This window comes from Rhinoderma darwinii, chromosome 1 (genome assembly GCF_050947455.1).
Source record: "Rhinoderma darwinii isolate aRhiDar2 chromosome 1, aRhiDar2.hap1, whole genome shotgun sequence".
NCBI lineage: Eukaryota > Metazoa > Chordata > Amphibia > Anura > Rhinodermatidae > Rhinoderma > Rhinoderma darwinii.
Window position 1 is genome coordinate 320,147,860 of NC_134687.1, and position 24,413 is coordinate 320,172,272.

Here is a 24,413-nt window from a genome sequence, read left to right on the forward strand (position 1 = left end):
TCACAGCGTGATCTCTCGAGAACACGCTGTGTCTGTGCACTGCCAGAAGCTGGGTGTTAACGAAGCGAAGTGGATAATGCTGATTCGTCAGCATCATACACTCCCATTCACAACGCCCAGCTAGTAAAAGAAGTAAAAACGCCCCGATGTATGCACATAATACACGCCCAGTTGTACTTTTACTTTAAACACGCCCAGTTGTACTTTAGAAAGCCTCATTTGCTTAAATATAAAAATGGTCATAACTTGGCCAAAAATGCTCGTTTTAAAAAAAACAAAAAACGTTACTCTTATCTACATTGCAGCGCCGATCTGCTGCAATAGGAGATAGGGGTTGCAAAATCTGGTGACAGAGCCTCTTTAAGCAAAAATACCCTGTGAAACATTTAGGAATTGCAACCATTTTTCTACACAGCCTCCTCATTTCAGGGGCTCAAAAGTAATTGGACAAATTAACATTACCATAAATAAAATGTTTTTTTTAAATACTTTGTAGAGAATCCTTTGCAGGCAATGACTGCCTGAAGTTTGGAACGATGGACATCAACAAACGCTGGGCTTCCACCTTTGTAATGCTTTGCCAGGCCTTTACTGCAGCGGTCTTCAGTTGTTGCTTGTTTGTGGGTCTTTCTGCCTTAAGTTTTGTCTTAAGCAAGTGAAATGTATGCTTGATCGGGTTAAGATCTGGTGATTGAATTGGCCATTGCAGAATATCCCACTTCATTACCTTAAAAAACGCCTGGGTTGCTTTCACAGTATGTTTTGGGTCATTGTCCATCTGTAATGTGAAGCGACGTCCAATCAACCTTGCTTCATTTGGTTGAACCTGAGCAGAAAGTATATCCCTGAACACTTCAGAATTCATCTGGCTGCTTCATTCTTCAGTCACATCATTAATAAACACTAGTGACCCAGTGCCTTTGCCAGCCATGCATGCCCATGCCATCACACTGCCTCTACTATGTTTTACAGAGGATGTGGTGATCATGAGCCATTCCAAGCCTTTTCCATACTTTCTTCTGCCCATCATTCTGGTACAAGTTGATCTTAGTTTCATCTGTCCAAAAAATGTTGTTCCAGAAGTGGGCTGGCTTCTTTACATGTTGTTTGGCAAAGTCTTATCTGGCCTTTCTATTTTTGAGGCTGATTAATGGTTTGTACCTTGTGGTGAACCCTCTGTATTTGCTCTCATGAAGTCTTCTCTTTATGGTAGACTTAGATACTGATACACCTACTTCCAGGAGAGTGTTTTTCACTTGGGTAGATGTTGTGAAGAAGTTTTTCTTCACCATGGAAAGAATTCAGCGATCACCAGTGCGCTCTTTTTTTTTCAAGAATGTACCAAACTGTTGATTTGGCCACTCCTAACATTTCTGCTATCTCTATGATGGATTTCTTCATTTTTTTTCATCCTAACAATGGTCTGTTTCACTTGCATTGAGAGCTCCTTTGACCTCATGTTGTGGGTTCACAGCAACAGGTTCCAAATGGAAATGCCACACCTGGAATCAACTCCAGACCTTTTACCTGCTTAATTGATGATGGATTAACTAGGGAATAGCCCATGCAGCCCAATAAATAGCTTTTGAGATAATTGTCCAATTACCTTTGGTCCCTTGAAAAAGAGGCAAAATGGTGTAATTCCTAAACCCTTCCTCAAATTAGGATGTGAATACCCTCAAACTAAAGCTGAGAGTCTGCACTTTAATCCCATATTGATTATATAACTGTATATTCAATATGGTTTGGTAAACAGCTAAAATGCCAAAACTTGTGTCACTGTCCAAATAATTCTGGACCTAACTGTATATCAAGAACAGGGGTCCGCCAAACTCTGTCCCATGTGGTGAGACTGCCTCTGGCCAATGCATCCAGGCAGGGAGTTAATGAAAAGTTGGCCATGCGCACATAGCTGGTACCCACATCTATCAGACATTTATGGCATATCACTTGGATATGTCATATATGTCTAAGATGGAAATAACCTTTTGGGTAAGTTCACACGTAGCGTAAATACTGCGGATTTTCCGCAACGGATTTAGTTGTGGAACATCCACAGCATAATACAGTAGCAGCAAAGTGGATGAGATTTAAACAAATCTCATCTTTTTTTTTTTATTTACAAAAACTGCTACCAGCAGACAAATTCCTCTTGCTCCAACTGACATAAATAACTAAATAAATGGACTAACTTTATTGTGCTTATATTTAAGCAAAAGGACTAACTACACTTATAGGTTAAAAATAGTAACATCTCCTCCGTTAGAAAGGTATCAATAGGCAGTGCAGACGAGACCATGTGTGTATTGTAGTCAGTGTTGCTCGGCGGCTGCAGAACGCCGAGTCAAAACGAACAATATAAGCATAGGCCAACGGAGGTACAGAAACATGTCGGGGGGGCTCTGACACTTACAATTTTAATCTAATATGTACCTCCGTCGGCCTCTGCTTATATTGTTTGTTTGACTCGGCGTTCTGCAGCCGCCGAGCAACACTGACTACAATACACACATGGTCTTGTCTGCACTGCCTATTGATACCTTTCTAACGGAGGAGATGTTACTATTTTTAACCTATAAGTGTAGTTAGTCCTTTTGCTTAAATATAAGCACAATAAAGTTAGTCCATTTATTTAGTTATTTATGTCAGTTGGAGCAAGAGGAATTTGTCTGCTGGTAGCAGTTTTTGTAAATATATTGTTCCTAATTCCAACCAACTGTCAGGGTCGTTTTCCTTTCTATATGAAACAAATCTCATCCACACACTGCACAGATGATGAGTCAGAAATTGACCTACGGTGCGTTTTTTTTATTCGCATCATTTAAATAGTATTTGCGGAATTGCTGTTTTTTGTTGTTGCGGGTTTTGGCCATTGAATTCAATAGGGGGGTAAAACCCGCGACAAATAGCAGATGTTGCAATTTTTGCGGCAGAAAAGCGTATACTTACCCAGAATTCTGTGCCCTGGCCGAAATTCTGGGATGACGTTTCATCCCATCTTATCACTGCAGCCAATCACAGGCTGCAGCGGTCACATGGGATAAAATGTCATCCCAGGAGGCCGGCGCCTGCAGGACGGCAGAGGGACGCGTTGCCAAGTATGAAACTTTTTTTTTATGTGCAGTTTTCCGCAGTGGACATTCTGGCTGAAAAACTGCACCACAATTTGGTGCGGTTTTTCGGGTGGAATCCCTGCAGTGCCTAGGACAGATATGCTGTGTGCTTTTACACAGCGTATCCGCTCTGTTTGAACATAGCCTTTAAAGAGGCTCTGTCACCAGATTTTGCAGCCCCTATCTGCTATTGCAGCAGATAGGCGCTGCAATGTAGATTACAGTAACGTTTTTATTTTTAAAAAACGAGCATTTTTGGCCAAGTTATGACCATTTTTGTAGTTATGCAAATGAGGCTTGCAAAAGTACAACTGGGCGTGTTGAAAAGTAAAAGTCCAACTGGGCGTGTATTATGTGCGTACATCGGGGCGTTTTTAATACTTTTACTAGCTGGCCGTTCTAATGAGAAGTATCATCCACTTCTCTTCACAACGCCCAGCTTCTGGCAGTGCAGACACAGCCGTGTTCTCGAGAGATCACGCTGTGTCGTCACTCACAGGTCCTGCATCGTGTCAGACGAGCGGGGACACATCGGCACCAGAGGCTACAGATGATTCTGCAGCAGCATCGGCGTTTGCAGGTAAGTAGCTACATCGACTTATGAAGAGAAGTGGATGATACTTCTCGTCAGAACGGCCAGCTAGTAAAAGTATTAAAAACGCCCCGATGTACACACACAATACACGCCCACTTGGACTTTTACTTTTAAACACACCCACTTGGACTTTTGCAAGCCTCATTTGCATAACTACAAAAATGGTCATAACTTGGCCAAAAATGCTCGTTTTTTAAAAATAAAAACGTTACTGTAATCTACATTGCAGCGCCTATCTGCTGCAATAGCAGATAGGGGCTGCAAAATCTGGTGACAGAGCCTCTTTAAGTCAATCATTAACAAATAGCAAATCTGTAAATCTGCATAGAGTAGACCATGAGTATGATGCATCACATGAATGTATTATATCGATATATACCAGACCATAACAAACATTTCTTCCTCTGCAGTCATAGTCCCCTAGACCAGTGCTGACAGTAAAGTTATATTCTTGTCAGTATGCCTATTAGGCTAGGTTCACCCTGCGTATAGGAATGACAATCTAAGGAAATGTTTTGTGTACAGCTGTATTAAAAAGCGCAGTCATATGCGCTTTTTCCCCCTTTTGCAACACAGTTGAGGCACCAACGTATACCAGCCAGACATATGCCAAAAGGACACCCTTTTGGCATACATCTGACTAATAGAAGTCTATAGGCAAATAAGATTTCCCTACATATACAACATTTTAAAATTCCTCTACATGTACACCAAGCGTAATGCCCAAACGCTGTGTAAACCTAGCCTTTATCCTCCTATCTTATTACTATTTGCATGTCATATTTATTTCCAGAACTCCTTGTACACTTTACAAACTGTGGCCATAGTGGACATATGTATACAATAATATATAATGTAATTTAACACTGTTGTATTATGAGTGAAGAATGAGGGTTAATCTGTTATTTTGTTCCGTGAACAGTTTCCTCAATTTCGAAGCCTGTCGTTCCTGTATTGCTTAAACTGCCTTCATCTGAACAGCGCAAACAAAGCTCAGTTCCGCCTACATTACATGAAGAGTTCAGGGGATATGAGGAAGTATGTGCTGTTCGCTTGTCACTGTTATTCTGTGCCACACACTTGGAATATTCATGTTTTACGAAACTATCTACAAGTTTGTTTTTACTTAGTAACTGAGATTACAACCTACTCTAGAAAATATCTTCTGAGACATCAGCATAGCACCTATTCAGGATTTGGATTTGTGAGAAGTTTTCCACACTGATCATCCAGGAAGTCACTTAAAGACTATTTTTGTGCATTGCCTAAAAGGCTGATACTATTGCGTCCAACTATGGCACAGGTGAGGACCTGGATTGAGCCAGTAGTAGCTGCGGCTCAGGTAGCCAGCTCCTTCTATGATACGGCACTGCTTTTTGTGGTAAAAAATTACTATAACCAATCGACTGCATCTCTAAATACCTCTGATACCGACATACTACAGAAATCCTTGTCAAACTTCTACATCATTCACAACCTTATCTTGGGATTAGCACCTTTGTTCTCTGCATATATTTTGGCTAAAATTGGTGACAGGCAGAGAAGGAAGGTCACTATATGTGTGCCATTATTTGGGTACTTGATATCCCGCAGCCTTTTGTTGCCTGTCATCTTTTTGGACTGGCCGATTGAAGTGATGTTTGGATCTGCTGCTTTGAATGGTTTAACAGGATGGTTCACAACCTACTGGGCTGGTGTTATGGCCCTGGCTTCTGAAGGTTCGTCTGAGAAGGCACGCTCTCTCAAGCTCATCGTCATTGAGTTGGTGTATGGAATAGCTGGTTTTATTGGTAGTTTGTCTTCTGGACATATTTTTGTGAGCGTACACATTACAAGCCACCAAGGTACAACCCTAGTTATTTGCAGCATTTTGCTTTATGTCTTCTGTTTAGTGTATGCTATTTTTGTATTAAAAGTGCCCCAGCATGAAAACTCAGAACTTGTAGATCATGGACATGGAGCTGTCTCAAACCATGCATCCACTGCAGAAGCTACTGAAAGTTCAAAACTTCTGGGAGAAAGAGATGAAGAATCACCATTGAGTTCCACATCTGGGATACCATCACGAGGCTTTATCGCTCTTCTTTTTGCTAGTGCCATATTGTACAATATTGCTGTTGACGGATCTGTCGATGTGCTTTCTTTATTTTTGCTAAACAAACCACTTAACTTCAGCCCTGAGTACATTGGTTATGGTAATGCGGCTGGCTACATGGTATTTATCACCAGCTTTTTAGCAGTGTTCATTTTATCCAGGTGGTTTAATGATGTCACTCTGATTCTTATTGGCATAGTATCCTTCTCTACTGGAATATTCATCATGGCATTTGTGCGATGGGCATTCTTGTATTTTATAGGTAAGTAAAAGATGTAATAGTAGTTAGCCCCACTTTTGGGGCTCTACAATTATTATATGAGGGGATTGCATAAACGTTAACTTATACAGTATAATACTGTTATCAGAAATGTTCCCTCTAAAAATAGGAGTGATAGAAAAATAATAATAATAAAACAGAGTGTGTTGGCATGGTAATTCAAATATATCACAACCGGTAAGTAATTCTACATATCAATGTACCTTCTCTGGGTATATAATATAAATCCTGGTTGTAGGTGCTACCTGTTTAAGCTTCAGGGTAGCCTTCATCTCAGAGGCCAAATAACTATTTACCACAGATTGGTAATAAGGGCCATACTGTTGGGATAGGAATTACTAATTAAAGGTTCTGAATGCCAGTCTCTGATAAACAACATTTGAACAGGGCTGGCATTATGTTGGATGGTACCGTGCCGTACTTTTTATCGACACCCCTTCTTATGGTGTACCATAAATTGCCCAAATAACATTAAATAATACTGCCCAATCAACATAACAAAGGGAATGAAGCTGTATCATGAGCAGCTGTCTTTCCATAATTTTGGGCAACAAGTATTGGATCAGTAGTGCAAGTTCTGTTTGCCCGGGACATCAGGGCTAATGGTATTTCCCTTCAGTAATCACAAGTCCGAAAAGGCCCTGCCTTTGTCCATAGTGGATGATTTGTAATTCAATCTAATTTTGAGGAGAAAGTCCTGAGTTCGACCCAGTAATTTATGTGAAAGGTGATGTAACTATGAAGTTATCACTTAAATGCAAGCATGGAAAACAGAAGTTTGTTCTGCATGATCCAGTTATGATACCCTATGTAAAAATATGTAAAAATAGTAATAATAATTAATACGTCAATAGAGTAGTTCATAGGTTTAGTAGAAAATAAAGAGTAAAATGATAACGCACATCAGGAGTGTACCTAGAGGGGGCATGTGCCTCAAGTGCTGAGTGCCAGGGGCACCAACAAGCATTTACCTTCGCATTGAGTGTATGGTGCCAAGAAGCGGCAGCCACATGCAACTGAAACCACGCCATCGTGCGGTAGCCAACGGCTGCACTATTGTGCCAGTAACACCCAGCAAAATCCTTTGCCCATTGGCCACTGCAAGGGATCTGGGCTTCGGCCACGTGTGGCCGCCGCTATGTGGGAACGTACAATTAGATTAGGGCTTTGGAAACAAACCAAATCTTTTCCCTAGGTGAAGGGAAACCTAGTTACTACTCCAAGGCACATTATTATACAGTGAAGGAAATAAGTATTTGATCCCTTGCTGATTTTGTAAGTTTGCCCACTGTCAAAGACATGAACAGTCTAGAATTTTTAGGCTAGGTTAACTTTACCAGTGAGAGATAGATTATATATTAAAAAAATAAAAATAAAATCACATAGTCAAAATTATATATATTTATTTGCATTGTGCAGAGAGAAATAAGTATTTGATCCCTTTGGCAAACAAGACTTAATACTTGGTGGCAAAACCCTTGTTGGCAAGCACAGCAGTCAGACGTTTTTTGTAGTTTATGATGAGGTTTGCACACATGTTAGATGGAATTTTGGCCAACTCCTCTTTGCAGATCATCTGTAAATCATTAAGATTTCGAGGCTGTCGCTTGGCAACTCGGATCTTCAGCTCCCTCCATAAGTTTTCGATGGGATTAAGGTCTGGAGACCGGCTAGGCCACTCCATAACCTTAATGTGGTTCTTTTTGAGCCACTCCTTTGTTGCCTTGGCTGTATGTTTCGGGTCATTGTCGTGCTGGAAGACCCAGCCACGAGCCATTTTTAATGTCCTGGTGGAGGGAAGGAGGTTGTCACTTAGGATTTGACGGTACATGGCTCCATCCATTCTCCCATTGATGCGGTGAAGTAGTCCTGTGCCCTTAGCAGAGAAACACCCCCAAAACATAATGTTTCCACCTCCATGCTTGACAGTGGGGATGGTGTTCTTTGGGTCATAGGCAGCATTTCTCTTCCTCCAAACACGGCGAGTTGAGTTAATGCCAAAGAGCTCCATTTTAGTCTCATCTGACCACAGCACGTTCTCCCAATCACTCTCAGAATCATCCAGATGTTAATTTGCAAACTTCAGACGGGCCTGTGCATGTGCCTTCTTGAGCAGGGGGACCTTGCGGGCACTGCAGGGTTTTAATCCATTACGGCATAATGTGTTACCAATGGTTTTCTTGGTGACTGTGGTCCCAGCTGCCTTGAGATCATTAACAAGTTCCCCCCGTGTAGTTTTCGGCTGAGCTCTCACCTTCCTCAGGATCAAGGATACCCCACGAGGTGAGATTTTGCATGAAGCCCCAGATCGATGTCGATTGACAGTCATTTTGTATGTCTTCCATTTTCTTACTATTGCACCAACAGTTGTCTCCTTCTCACCCAGCGTCTTACTTATGGTTTTGTAGCCCATTCCAGCCTTGTGCAGGTCTATGATCTTGTCCCTGACATCCTTAGAAAGTTCTTTGGTCTTGCCCATGTTGTAGAGGTTAGAGTCAGACTGATTAATTGAGTCTGTGGACAGGAGTCTTTTATACAGGTGACCATTTAAGACAGCTGTCTTTAATGCAGGCACCAAGTTGATTTGGAGCGTGTAACTGGTCTGGAGGAGGCTGAACTCTTAATGGTTGGTAGGGGATCAAATACTTATTTCTCTGTGCACAATGCAAATAAATATATATAATTTTGACTATGTGATTTTCTGTTTTTTTTAAATATAATCTATCTCTCACTGGTAAATTTAACCTAGCCTAAAAATTCTGGACTGTTCATGACTTTGACAGTGGGCAAACTTACAAAATCAGCAAGGGATCAAATACTTATTTCCTTCACTGTATCTATGAACCAGTTCAGAGCCCTTGTCTTCTGGTTAAGTGCTTTCCAAATATAAAAAAGTGAATTATATTGACCATTTTTATTTTTAATTGTTTTGTAGCTCGTGGAGTAATGATGTTTTCTCTAATACCACTTCCAACTATAAGATCTGTCTTGTCCAAACATATACCAGGGTCATCTTATGGTAAGTGGAAAATTCACAAGGCTTCTAGAAAACGAAAAAAAAAAAAAGGACAAACCTGAAATGTAGTCTAATCACAATCATATTGCTTTGTATGTCCATCTGCTTGCCTAATTTAATGTCCACATTTCTATGCAACTATATGGCAAGGTTATTCTGGATTGAAGATACTTCTTATAAAAGTTGTCATTCTTGGCACTGAATATTAGAGTCATCACCTTTTCTTTGAATACAGAACCTAAGTTCTATTCCGCTAATTGTTATCTGATATGTGATTTTGTGGAGATCTACCATAAGAAATGTATACCGGCCCTTTAAAGTACATAGATCATAAAACATCAATAAGTTAGCTTACTGTGATATATTTGCTCTAGAGCATTATTTCAGGTCCACTGAACTATTAGCCTAAAAGGAGCAAACAAATATTGTGCTATTTGAATAATAGAACCTAACACATAATACAGTTATGTGTCTGCTATCAATAAGAAGAGGGCTGCATCTGCCTCATCCCACCACCCCCACCAATAATTCTAATGACGTAATTTTCTTATTTCTGTCATGGACACCATGTCAGGGGCGTAGCTAGGGGGGGGCAGGCGGGGCACGTGCCCCGGGCGCAGTTCAGAGGGGGGCGCCAGCGCCCCCTCCTCCTGCACTATAATTGTACCTGTGTCGCAAGGACACAGGTACAATTAGAAGCAATGAATGACCGGGTACGTTCCGTGCCCGGCCATTCAGCGCCTTTCCATGAATTAAGCGACTGGTACCTTTTGTACCAGTGACGCTTCCGTCCATGAAAGGCGCTGACTGACTGACAGGGAAAGTCATCCTGCCCAGCCAATCAGCGCCTTTCATAGACGCTGTGTTCAACCCCCTGGAGACCTGCGCAGAAGAGCGCAGGGTCTCCATGGCTGCCGGACGGCGTGGGAGTGGGAATAAGGTGAGTTTGACATTTTTTATTTTTTTTTTTAAATTGTAATAGAAGTGTGTGGCTGTATCTGCGGGGGGACTATATCTACGGGGGGGAGCTTTATCTACAGGGGGACTATATCTACAGGGGGACTATATCTACAGGGCTGGGCTATATGCAGGGGGACTATATCTACAGGGGGGCTATATACTGGAGTGGGCTGTCTATAGAGAACCATATACAGGGGTGGGCTATATAGTATATAGCCCCCTGTAGATATAGCCCACCCCTGTATATGGTGCTCTATAGATAGCCCACACCAGGATATAGTCCACCCCTGTAGATATAGCCCACACCAGGAGATAGTCCACCCCTGTAGATATAGCCCCCCTGTAGATATAGCCGCCCTGTATATAGCCCACCCCTGTATATAGCCCCCCTCTGTAGATATAGCCCCACTGTGTATAGCCCACCCCTGTAGATATAGCCCCCCTGTATATAGCCCCCCTCTGTAGATATAGCCCCCCTGTGTATAGCCCAGCCCTGTGTATAGCCCAGCCCTGTGTATAGCCCAGCCCTGTGTATAGCCCAGCCCTGTAGATATGGTCCCCCTGTAAATATGGTCCCCCTGTAGATATGGTCCCCCTGTAGATATGGTCCCCCTGTAGATATGGTCCCCCTGTAGATATGGCCCACCCCTGTATATAGTCCCCCTGTAGATATAGCCCACCCCTGTATATAGTATCCCATAAATAGCTCCCCTATAGTGCTCCACAGAAAGCCCACCCCTGTATATAGCCCCCTTGTACATCTAGTCCACCCCTGTATATAGTGCTCCACAGATAGCCCACCCTTGTATATAGTATATACAGGGGTGGGCTATCTGTGGAGCACTATATACAGGGGTGGACTATCTAGTGGAGCACTATATACAGGGGGGCTATATACAGGGGTAGGCTATCTGTGGAGCACTATATACAGGGGTGGACTATCTAGTGGAGCACTATATACAGGGGTGGACTATCTAGTGGAGCACTATATACAGGGGTGGACTATCTAGTGGAGCACTATATACAGGCGTGGACTATATGTACAAGGGGGGGCTATATACAGGGGTGGGCTATCTGTGAAACACTATATACAGGGGTGGACTATATGTGGAGCACTATATACAGGGGTGGGCTATATCTACAGGGGGCTACATACATGGTTGGGCTATCTGTAGAGCTCTATATACAGGGGTGGGCTATATCTACAGGGGGCTATATACAGGGGTGGGCTATCTGTAGAGCACTATAGGGGGTTATTTGTGGGACACTATATACAGGGGTGGTCTATATGGGGGCACTATCTACAGGGGGCTCTATGGCAGACACTATGTACAGGGGGCACAGTGTGTGTGTGGGTGTGTGACACGGTGTATGGTGCTATTATAATTAGAGGTGCAGTGTATGGCGCTATTATATTTAGGGGCGTAGTGTGTGGTATAATGATAACTTTATATTTATTTATAGGTGCAGAAATGTTGGTAAAGTGAGAAGCTGAAGACATCTGAGCGGCAAACTGCAGAAATGGGCTGTGACCGGGTGAAGTCGTCATAGAGGTCTGGACCGGATGGAGAGAAAGAACTAGAATCTGAGACGTCACCGGTGAGTCACTTAATGTAAATGTTCACTCTGCCTCTAATCAGTAATGTAGTCATTGTATGATCTGCAGCGAGATGATTATGATAGGATTTATTTTTTGTGAAAATACATCTCCCAGCATATCCTTATCATTGTTCGGGCCATGCTGGGAGCTGTAGTTTTACGCCGTACACACCTATACGGCAGGGGTTGCACTAAATTGAGCTGTATTTGTGCTGGTGTTGTATATATGTAGTGAGCTTGCTTCTGGGGCTGTATATACATGTACTGAGCTTGGTTCTGGTGTTGTGTATAGAACCATATTGCTTGTGAAATGTACAAATAATTTTATGCTCGCGTTACATAAAAAGAAATGACACGTCGATTGGTAGAGAAAACAAACACGGCGAGGGGGAAGGAGATGTCGGGAAAGAGGTTGGGGGGGGGTGCCAAACTGAATCTTTGCCCCGGGTGCTGGAGAACCTAGCTACGCCTCTGACCATGTGTTGATTCAAATCACCATCCACATCAATGCTCACAGTCACACACATGCACATATTTGCTACTATTCAAGGCGGGTAGGGAGTACACATTGATGTAGATGGTAATATGAATCCACATTAGGTTTCCAGAATCTCTAGTAATTTTTGTAATGTATTATGCCACTTTTTTTTTTTCTATGTTATATCTACTGCTGTGTTTTATTTCAGGTAAAGTATTTGTTGTTCTCCAGTTATCATTAGCCATTTCAGGGGTGTTGACATCAGTTATATTCAATAAGATTTACCAAGCCACTCTGGAAACATTCAACGGAACCTGTTTTATTCTATCCGGGATCATAGCAATTGTCAGTCTCATTCCTATCAGGTATGTGATGTATGGTTAAAAATAGTTCCCCCACACAAAATACTCTTATCTCCAGTATATAGCTGGTTCTGGTAAGCCCCTAATATTTTTCCATGCACATTTGTCAAATTATCTTTAGTGATATCTTAAGATGAAGTTGTAAATGTTGTGTTCCTGAACTGGTACTGTATGTGTGTACATTGCAGGTTTATACAATCAGGAGCATAAGGCCGGGTTCACATGTAGCGTAAATACTGTGGATTTTCCGCTACGGATTTCATTGTGGGAAATCCGCAGCGTGTTACAATAGAAGCAAAGTGGATGAGATTTGAACAATTCTCATCCACACTCTGCGTAAAAGAAACAGCCGAAAAAACTTTCATAAATTGACGTGCAGTACGTTTTTTTTAATCCGCAGCATGTAATTTTATGTTGCGGAATCACTGGTTTTCTGTTGTGGGTTTTCCCCATTAAATTTAATGGGAAGGTAAATCTCGCAACAAATAGCAGATGTTGCGATTTTCGTGGCAGAAAAGCTGCGATTCCACCGCAAATATTGCAACTCAGAAAAAAAAGTCATCCTAATCACAAGCTGCAGCGGTCACATGGGATGAAATGTCATCCCAGGAGGTTAGGCTGCAGGACGTCAGAAGGATGCGTCTCCATGGCTACGGGTAAATATATGTATATATTTTTTTTATGTGCTGTTTTCCGCAGCGGACATTTCAGCCGAAAAACTGCACCACAATTTGGTGCGGTTTTACGGCCGGAATTCCCTGAGGTTGGATACGCTGTGTACTTTTACGCAGCGTATCCACCCTGTGTGAACATACCCTAATAAGTTCCTGTAATTTTAATAAACTTAGGCTAGAAAGTACCTGTCTCCCAAATACCTATAATCCTAAATGCAATATAACATGTAATGAAGTTATAAAAAAAATACCTTCCTCTGTCGATGGTCTGTGATACTTGAAACTGATCAATCATTTACAGCCAGAAAGAAGTGGACTTCGAAGATAAAGGCTGAGTGCACGCATAGGGGACATCGCGTCCTGGCTGGAGGTGATGTCTATTCACTCTCAAGACACTTCAGTAAAGTTAATGTGCGTGTATGTGACAGCACAGCATGATCTCATGACATCACGCTGTGCTGAGTACAAATGCACATGAATGGAGAGAAGTGTATGACGCTGATTGGTCAGCGTCGTACACTTCACTTTACAACTCCCACTTGGTCAAAAGTTAAAAAACGCCCAGTAGGGCATTAAGAAGCTAATAAGCATAAATCTGTTATTGCTCATAACTTGCTCAAAAATTGTAATTTTTCAAAATAAAAACCACTGTTGTTACCTACATTACAGTGCCGATCAGATTATGTAGGAGATAGGGCACTTATAATGTGGTGACAGACCCTCTTTAAGTGGTTAGACAGAAGATGTGGGCTCTCTCTTTCCTCCAATAGAGCCCCCACGCGACAAAATCGCAGGGTGCCGACCGGTTGCAATGGCAACCGGAGGACTATTGAAGTCCTCCAGGTCTACCTTCTGTGCTCTACTATTAATCCTTGCATAAGTATTGTAGTGTATTGCATTGGCAAACTAAAGATCACATGGTAAAGTCTCATAGAGGGACTAAGAAAAGAGTAAAAATAATGTTTCTGAAAATATATTTTACGCAGCCAATTGTCTGCTAGTTTAAGCAGAAATACTGCAGAAATTTCCTGCAGCAATTCCGTTATGTGTGGACAAGCCCTTTATTGGAACATTCTGGCAGTTCTCTGGGCTCTGTGAGTATTTGAAGGTATTGCTTTTGTGAAAACAAAAATGACAATTTATACCACGTTTCAAATTCTTCCCTGAAAGCATGTCTTGAAAGTTAACAATTATGCATTTTCACAGCAAAAGCACACAAGGAGGACTTGTTTAGATGGAATACTTCTTTAGGCGAGACATAAACGTAGAAAACAAGGAAAACTACTTTGTTATTACTGTGCCCCATGTACGACAATTAGTTTAAATGAAAATGAAGTTGCCACAATCAAATCACTGCTTTCATTTTCTAATCTAAAGTAGATTAATGACACCTGGATGCTACCCATTTGCCACCTGTTCAGAAATGCCTACAAGGAAATTTATCACATTTGCATATTTTTGGACATAAGCCCCAACCCAGTTGCAGACCATGCCTCCATAATGACAGCCGAAATATATCCATTAGGGTCAGTTCACAGGTTGCATAAATACTGCAACAGAATTTGTTGTGGCAAATACCGTAGCAGCAAAGTGGATAAGATAAAACAAAACTCATCCACACACTGCAAAAATGCTGTGCGGAAAAAACGCTCAGAAATTTACTTGCAGTGCAGAATTTTATTCCTCAGCATGTCAATTGTATTTGGGTAAACGCTGCTTATTTGTTGTGGGTTTAAAATGGTGATTATGCCGCAAAAAACGCAACTCAGAAAAAAATATATCTAATACTTACCAAGAAGTCTGTGCTTCTTCCGCCAGGCCGGCCTCCTGGGATGACGTTTAATCCCTTGTGACCGCTGCAGCCAATCACAAGCTGTAGCGGCAGTCACAAGGGATGCAACGTCATCCCAAGAGGCCGGCCTGGATGACGTCAGAGGGCCGGCCTCCCTGGGATGACACGTAATCCCATCTGACCGCCACTGCGGCCAATGACTGGCTGCAGGGGTCTCCCGGGATAAAATATCATCCCAGGAGATCGGCCTGCTAGCAGGCCGGCTAAGTGCTGCAGTTTTCCACAGCGTTTTTTTTCCCGGAATTCCCTGCGGCGCATAGGACGGATACGCTGCATGCTATTACGCAGCATATCAGCCCCATGTGAACTCAGCCTTATGGCTTATTCAGAAAACCATTTTTTCACATCCACGTTGCCCCCATGCGGGTCCCGATGTCACGGATCCCCAAATCGAGGGATCCGTGAAAACCGAAGAAAATAGGACATTTTTTTATTTTTCAACGGGCCCTTCACACGGTCCGGTGAAACAGCCATGTAAACGGCCCCATTGAAATACATGCGTCCGTGTGACGCCCATTGTTTTAATGGCCGTCACACGGATGTATTCAACGTTCATCTGAATAAGCCCTTAGTGTTGCAGAAAATCTGCAGTGTATTCTGTGTGTGGGAAACACACAGAATACACTGCAGATTTTCTGCAACACTAAGGGGAGATTCACACGAACGTTGCGTTTTTGCGCGCGCAAACAACGCAGCGTTTTGCGAGCGCAAAAACCATTTGACAGCTGTGTGTGTCATGCGTGTCTGATGCGCGGCTGCGTGATTTTCGCGCAGCCGGCATCATAGAGATGAGGCTTGTCAACGCCCGTCACTGTCCAAGGTGCTGAAAGAGCTAAATCTTTCAGCACCCTCGACAGTGAATGCCGAACACAACAGCGAAAAACCTGTAAAAAAAAAAGATAAAGTTCCTACTTACCGAGAACTTCCCGGCCGTTGCCTTGGTGACGCGTCCTTGGTGACGCGTCCTTGGTGACGCGCCTCTCTTGACATCGGGCCCCACCTCCCTGGATGACGCAGCAGTCCAAGTGACCGCTGCAGCCTGTGATTGGCTGCAGCCTGTGCTTGGCCTGTGATTGGCTGGAGCTGTCACTTGAACTGAAGTGTCATCCCGGGAGGTCGGACTGCAGGAAGGAGACAGGAGTAATCGGTAAGTTAGAACTTCGTTTTTTTTTTACAGGTTAATGTATTTTGGGATCGCAAGTCACTGTCCATGGTGCTGAAACAGTTTAACTCTTTCAGCACCATGGACAGTGACTATCTCCTGACGTCGCGTACCGATAATTTTTTTGCCGGGATCGGCCAAAACGAGTTTGGCCGAACCCGGTGAAGTTCGGTACGCTTGTCCGGCTTCGCTCATCGCAAAGACACTCCGTTTGGATGTTCGGAAACAGAAAAGCACGTGGTGCTTTTCGGTTTTCATTCATCCTTTTCACTGCTGTTGCGCGAATCACGCTCGTCCCACGGAAGTGCTTCCGTGTGGTGCGCGTGATTTTCACGCACCCATTGACTTCAATGGGTGCGTGATGCGCGAAATACGCAGAGTTATTGAACCTGTCGCGCTTTTTGCGCAGCAGACAAACGCTGCGCAAAAAGCACGGACTGTCTGTACTGCCCCATAGACTTGTATTGGTCCATGCGTGCCGCGTGAAAACCACGCGGCCCGCACGGACCGAATACACGCTCGTGTGAATCCCCCCTAAGGGTATGTTCACATGGCAGCCTCCGTTACGGCTGAAATTACAGAGCTGTTTTCAGGAGAAAACAGCTCCGGAATTTCAGACGTAATGGCACGTGCAGGCGTTTTTCGCTGCGTCCATTACGGACGTAATTGGAGCTGTTTTTCCATGGAGTCAATGGAAAACGGCTCCAATTACGTCTCAAGAAGTGACAGGCACTTCTTTGACGCGGGCGTCTTTTTTACACGCCGTCTTTTGACAGCGGCGCATAAAAAAAATGACCGTCGGCACAGAGCATCGTAAAACCCATTCAAATGAATGGGCAGATGTGTGCCGACGCTTTGGAGCCATATTTTCGGACGTAATTCGAGGTTAAAACGCCCGAATTACGTCCGTAAATAGGGTGTGTGAACCCAACCTAAATCTGTAGCGGAATATAAAAATAAATGCTGGTAAATCCATCACAGAAATCCGAACCAAATAGTGCGTTTTTGCTGAGCATATTGCTGCGGAAACGGTTGCGGTTTTTCCACAGCGGTTTTATCTGCGCATTTAGTGTTAACCATTGATTATAGCAAAGTATATGTGCACCTGTGGATTTCCAGCGGTTTTTACGGCATTTCCGCTAAATGCTGTACAAACCGCAACAACACAAATCTGTTGTGGAATTTCTGCTCCCCATTCAAGTTTATGGGTCAAACACGCAGCATCTCCGCACAGAACACGCAGCAGAAATTGCATGCTGCTGAATTGAAAGTCGCACCGCAGGACACTTTCCCCGCTACTTTTCTGTGGGTTTTTTTTCCGCAGCGTAGGCATGAGATTTTATAAATCTCATTCACTTTGCTGCTATTGTAAAGACTGCACAATTTCCGCACAGAATTCCGTTGCGGAAATACCGCAGTGTTTACTTTAAGTGGGAACCTGGCCTTAGAGTCCCTAAATGCCCTCATACAGTAAATGGTTAATGTCAAAGTGCCCTCTTCTACAGTGTCAGCCAGCATGATTATATAAAAAAACATACATACACGCTTTGCTCCAGTGTCTTTGCTCTCCATCAACAATACACCCACGCCTCACTTTTTTTCTTTGTCTCCTGCCGCGTATTTCTATTACCAGAGATCAGCGATGGACAGGTTTTTTTAATCCAGTAGACTTGTCAGTAACTGACTGTTCCTATCAATCAAACATCTGCCTTTTTGGAAGACTTAGGCTCTGTTCACATTTGCGCTAGGTTTTCAGTTATTCTGTTCCGTCATAAAAACAGAATAACAAGTAAACTGGAAGACCCGGATCCATAACATGACGGACACCCACGGTGCATGTCAGCAAACATTGAGTTCAATGGGTTCTATTGGTTTTCTGCCATGGGGATCCTCATTTTTCCAGACAAAATGCTGCATCAAAAACGACGGAATCTGCTACAGGCGCTCCTAACTGAGCCTCTTAAACAGATGTGAACAGAGCCTTAGTTGCCCTGCCTGGAGTCCTATAGGCCTACCCTTTTTTGGCATACTCCTGGACAATCCAGTAAGAAAGGTTGGTAAATATACATCTGATACTTTTCCTGTGAACATAAAATATGCTTTTCTATTTAAATCTGTTTCCTATTCAGAGGTCTATTGTGATATGTACATGACATTTTTTCCCCTCTTTACATTGTTGTAAAGTGAAAATGTAATGTCAAATGTCTATATTCTTACAACATGTATGTAATTATGTCTTCCCTTTTCTTTTAGTGTCTCTGCATATAAATATTCAATGCTCCATGCCACCAGGAGAGAGTGACCAGTGACCAGGATACAGTACTTAGAAATGTATAAATAATATAAACTTTTATATACATAAATTTGGACATGAAGCATAATGTGTTAAATTAAACTTGGAAATGGAGACATAAAAGGAATATTTGTATGTTTTTATGCAAGCCGAATTATTTATCAACAGGATAAAAGAATATTTTAACCCCTTAGTGACCAGCCTATTTTAGTCCTAAGGGTATGTTCACACGCAGTGTTTTCAGACGTAATTCAGGCGTTTTACGCCTCAAATTACGCCTGAAAAAACGGCTGCATTGCGCCTACAAACATCTGCCCATTGCTTTCAATGGGTTTTACGATGTTCTGTTCCCACGAGGTGTTATTTTATGCATCGCTGTCAAAATACAGCGCGTAAAAAGACGCCCGCGTCAAATAAGTGCATGTCACTTCTTGGGACGTGTTTGGAGCCATTTTTCATTGACTCCGTTGAAAAACAGCTCCAATAACGTCCATAAAATACGCCGCGAAAAACGCGAGTAGTTGCAAAAACGTCTGAATATCAAGAGCTGTTTAAGCCTGAAAACAGCTCTGTATTTTCAGACTTATTTTGATAAGCCGTGTGAACATACCGTTAATGACGAAGCTATTTTTTACGGTTTTCCATCGTCTCATTCAAATAACTTTTTTATTTTTGCGTCGACATAGCTGTATGAGGTCTTGTTTGCGGGACAAGTTGTATGTTTTAACAGCACAATTTTGGGGTACATAGAATTTATTGATTAACTTTTATTAACTTTTTTGGGGGGGGAATAGAAAAAAACAGCAATTTCGCCACACTTTTTTTGCGTCCTAAACTTACGCCGTTTACTGTGTGGTATAAATAACACAATAAATGTATTCAGCGGGTTGTTATGATTGCAACGATACCACATTTATATAAATTTTGTATATTTTACTACTTTAAGGCCTCATTGTAATCACGGCCCGCGGTTGCGGGCACGGCCGGCTGCCGACGGCCACGGGCCGGGGGCCACATTTTCGGGCCGTGCTCTCATACAAAGTAAGTAGGACATGCTCCCGGCACCGTTCTACGGAAAGGTGTCCACGGCCAATAGAAGCGGTCGGGTCCGTAATTGCGGACCGTATTACAGTCCGCAATTACGGAGATTTTTTACGGTCATGTACATGGGGCCTTACACAGTAAAAACTTTTTTTTCAAAATTATTTGTTTTTGTGTCTCCATATTTCAAGAGCCATAACTTTTTAATTTTTCTGCCGATGCGGTTGTATGAGGGCTTTTTGTTTAACGGGAAGACTTGTAGTTTTTATTGGTACCATTTTGGAGTAGATGCGACTTTTTGATCACTTTTTATCAAATTTTTTTAAGGCAGGATTCACAGAAAACAGCAATTTTTGCATTGTTTTTTTTTTTATTTTATATGGCGTTCACTGTGCGGGTTAAATAATGTAATAACTTTATAGTTGGGGTCGTTACGGATGTGGCGATACCAAATATGTGTACTTTTTTGTTTTTTTAACAATAAAGCATTTTGTAAGGGGAAAAAGTGGGTTTTCCATTTTTTTCTGACTTTAACTTTTTTACTAGTCCCACTAGGGGACTTCACCATGCATTCGTCCAATCGCTTTGTCGTGGAAATCCATCGCTCAAAATATATTAGACTGAAATTTATACGAGTCCAAACAGACTCTCAAGGCCAGACCCCATTAGTCAGTATCCTAATTAGGATATTTCACCGATATATATATCGAGAGAGGAGAAGAAAACACACAGACACTGCTGATATGTTCAAAAATACTCCTCTGAAGGATTTATTACCAGACTCAAACTGTTAAACTGAAATTCAGAAGGGGTGTAGGCTTGAGGGTAACCAATCAGAGACAATGTGACAATATTTGCTATTCAGTAAAAAGCATACAATAAAATACATCCCAGATACATCATTATAATTCTTCACACATCAGGTTTGCAGGTGTCTTATCTCTCTTGGACAGAATATTCTCGTGGAGATGGGGGAGACCTTCCCTCACGCATATTTGCCACCCTCCCATCTCCCTCCCTGTTCTTTCTCTACAAACTTCGCATGGGAACCAAGGTCAAAGATAAAACATACGAAATCAACATTACTTGTATTAAAGGAACAATTACTTTCCTATTCACTACAAAAGAACCAAGATGGGAACTCCAGACAAAATGGCTGCTGCACTAAACTAAATCATTTAAACATTATTATAATCACTTTCACATAATACATATCTTAGTAATTCGGCATCCTGCTTGATAATTCACAATGTAATTTCATACAGAGAATATAAGCAAATAAACCATCCTTCACAGCTTTTATAATACACTGCAATACTTCTGTTTTGCAGTGTATTAGTGCCTGTTCGTGTAAAACGGACAGCCATCTGCTAGGCAATGCATCTGGCATGGCCTAGCAGGCATAACTAGTGGAAGACCTGGGGGTCTTTATTAGGCCCCTCAGCTACCATAGAAGACACTGACACCATGCGATCTTACTCAGTGTGACGGTGGGGTGAGAGAGGGAGCTCCCTCTCTCCAAAACCACTTAGATGCGGCGCTCACTATTGAGCGACGCATCTGAGGGGTTAGAAGAGCGAGATCGATACTGATATCGATCTCGCCCGTTGGAGGAAGGCTGCTCCCTGCTCTCAGCTACCTCTGGTAGCTGAGAACAGGGTGATTAAATGACTCCATGCTCTATTTATTTATCCCGGTACAGCGCCATAAAAAGGCTATTGCATCGGAATAAAACCCGTTAGTGGCAGCTGTAAAACCACTAATGGGTGGTCACTAATGGGTTCAACTACAGATATGCAGGTCTCATAGCATTACCCAGGGTTTCTAAGGAAAATGTTTCCTCCTAAAAGAACAATTAATTTTTGAATATTTTGTGTCATAAAAAAGCCCATTTGATAAAAAATTAAGTCATTCATTAAACATTAACATAATTATACCAGATTTATAAGTACTAATATAATACCTGTCAGAGAGCGCTTCCAATTCTCATCCAGTGTCATCAAAGTTCATACAATAATGCCAGTGCATTTGCAAAAATCTCAGCCTTACAGTATCTATAATAGTAACAGCCATAGTTTATATGCAATAATGACAAAAGTAATACATGTACAATTGCAGAAAATCATAGTACATATATAACATTACAGTTATACAGTTGTATAGCATATATAATAACCAGGGGCGTAACTAGAAAAGGCAGGGCCCTAGAGCAAACTTTTAATGGGCCCTTTCTCGAGCATGAACATTAACCAGTTCCATGTAAAAGTTAAAGAGGACTTGTCACTAGGTCATATAAGTTGAACTGGCTCCCTCTATGGTCATTTGCTGTAGTTAGCGAACAGGGCCTGAACTACCCTCAAGCTGCCTCGTGCTGATTGGTCAGCATCAGAGGCAGGGAAGCTAACTCCACCGCGTTGGCAAACTACAGCAAATTATCATAGAGGGAGCCAACATAACAGTGGGCCATATCTCTGGAACAGCGGGTCCAGGAAAAAAAACAACAAAAAATGCTATAATCAATCAGACAGCGCTAATTAGGTCATTTAACCATTTCAAATTATATGACCTAGTGCAGGTCCTCTTTAAGACTTTCTTTGCATTTAATTATCATACCTCAGACCACACAGAAAAAATAAGACCCAGAAGATCAAGGGCACAAGCATAGTATGCCCTTTACAGTGATAATGCCCCCTTAATGCCCACTAACAGTAATAATGCCCCCTTAGTGTCCCACACAGTAGGTGTTGCCCACTTACTGCCCCCTTCACAGTAATGATACCCCGTTAGTTTCTATTTGCACCCTTGGTGCCAACACATAGAAATGATGCCCCCTTACTGCTTATTCACAATAATGGCGCCCCCTTAGTGCCTTCTCACACAGAAAAAGTGTCCCTTAAAATAATAAAAGTATTACTCACATAGCGCCATTGCCATGACAAACTGAGCAGCTCATTTTCAGGCCTCTTCCGGCCTATTAAGTTGATGGCTCAGTGCGGGTAGGCGCAACGATGTCACTGCATCGCACCAGCCTGTAAAGATGTAAGGGATCATCGACTGCTTCACCATTGTATTCAATTGCATCTGCGTACTGAGTACGCGCCTACAACTGAAAGTAGTGACGGGCACGGCACCACGGCTGCTACAATGGTATGCCATTGGTAGAAACCTACTAAATTTTCCCATTATAATACCATGTGCCATATAAGTGCCATAGTGCCATTAAAATTGTACTAGACATAGTGACAACATAATACCAGTCAAACTGCCCATGCAGTAGTATCAGCTACGTTGTCCATACAATAATACTAGCTGTAATATATATATATATATATATATATATATATATATATATACTGTACAATAGTGCCAGCCATCGTGATTATAAAGTTGTAATAGTAATAATGTCCAGTGACAACCTAGGAACAAAGATTTCAAATTATTTACTCACAGTTGACATCTTCTCACCTTCACCTGCCAGGATTGTAGATTTCCTCCAATTCAACAAACCTTTCAGTTTGCATTACAGAATACACCCTGTTGCTCCCCTTCACGTTCCTGTGCCCCAGTTATTGTACACAGCAAGGCTAAGGCTGGATTCACACGAGCGTGGCGTTTTTGCGCACGCAAAAACCACTTACCAGCTCCGTGTGGCAGCAGCAAATGATGCGCGGCTGCGTGCTTTTCGTGCAGCCGCCATCATTATGACACTCCATTTGGATGTTTGTAAACAGAAAAGCACGTGGTGCTTTTCTGTTTACATTCATCCTTTTGACAACTGTTGCGCGAATCACGCAGTTTGCACGGAAGTGCTTCCGTGCGGCATGCATGGTTTTCACGCACCCATAGACTTCAATGGGTGCGTGATTCACGCAAAACGCCGTAAGAACGGACATGTCGTGACTTTTTTTCAGCGGACTCACGCTTAGTAAAAATCATGTACATGTCCGCACGGCCCCATAGACTAATATAGGCCCGTGCGACGCGCGTGAAAATCACGCGCGTTGCACGGACGTAATTCCTGTTTGTCTGAATGAAGCCTTAGACTCGTACCAACCACTAGCATTTTTTCTACTTTAATATGTCTTAACCATATGTCATAATTCCCTCAAGCGGGAAAACCCTTATAAGGTATAATCATGTTTAAATATTTTATTTTTAAATTAATATCTGATTTAGGATCGGTTAGCACTAACAAGATGTATGGTATTTAATGTGAGTAAAGACTACACACATTTTGTATTAGTTATAAATTCTGCTTTCCATAAAAGACCATATGGAATTGATTTCCCCATAAAATATTTTTTCATATTTTTCATATTGATTAAATTTGTGCCTATTAAGCCACATGTGCAACAGTGAGGTTGATCACTGATAATAAGGGCATTAACCCCTTAACTACCAGGCCTATTGTGGCATTAGGACCTGCAGGAATTTTTTCGTTATTGAGTCACCACATTCTGAGAACCATAACTGTTTTATTTTTCCATCGACATAGCCAATGAGGACTTGTTTTTGGCTAGATGAGTTGATTATTCAATGTCACCATATTGGGGTACATATAGCTTATTGATAAACGTAAATTAACTCTGTTATCTCCAATCCATTGCAGCGGAAGCCAACTGTCATTTAATGTCGGGTTCCCGCTGTGATCGCTCGTCGACACCTTCTGTGCCTGCGCATTCACCATGACATAACTGTACATCCTGGTGGCCTACTATAAGTTCCGTTTCTGACTACATACATACAGAGCCAGCAGCAGCAGTGTAGTAATATCCAGTATTAAAGAGGCTCTGTCACCAGATTTTGCAACCCCTATCTGCTATTGCAGCAGATAGGCGCTGCAATGTAGATTACAGTAAAGTTTGTATTTTTAAAAAACGAGCATTTTTGGCC

The 24,413-nt window shown here is 42.2% G+C and overlaps 1 protein-coding gene across 1 annotated transcript; it reads left to right on the plus strand.

Annotated features, from left to right (window-relative positions):
- Positions 1-4,888: 4,888 nt before the first annotated feature.
- Positions 4,889-18,891, plus strand: LOC142742062 (solute carrier family 46 member 2-like). Its single transcript, XM_075851481.1, has 4 exons — positions 4,889-6,065; positions 9,019-9,102; positions 12,345-12,501; positions 18,440-18,891. The coding sequence occupies exons 1-4, from the start codon at positions 5,003-5,005 to the stop codon at positions 18,486-18,488; spliced, it is 1,353 nt and encodes a 450-aa protein (XP_075707596.1). The 5' UTR covers positions 4,889-5,002; the 3' UTR covers positions 18,489-18,891.
- The last annotated feature ends 5,522 nt before the right edge of the window (positions 18,892-24,413 follow it).

Coding starts and splice junctions, on each gene's coding strand:
- LOC142742062 (XM_075851481.1), top strand. CDS start 5,003: ATGGCACAGGTGAGGACCTGGATTGAGCCAGTAGTAGCTGCGGCTCAG. Junction 6,066..9,018: donor GGCATTCTTGTATTTTATAG/GTAAGTAAAAGA, acceptor ATTGTTTTGTAG/CTCGTGGAGTAATGATGTTT. Junction 9,103..12,344: donor TATACCAGGGTCATCTTATG/GTAAGTGGAAAA, acceptor GTTTTATTTCAG/GTAAAGTATTTGTTGTTCTC.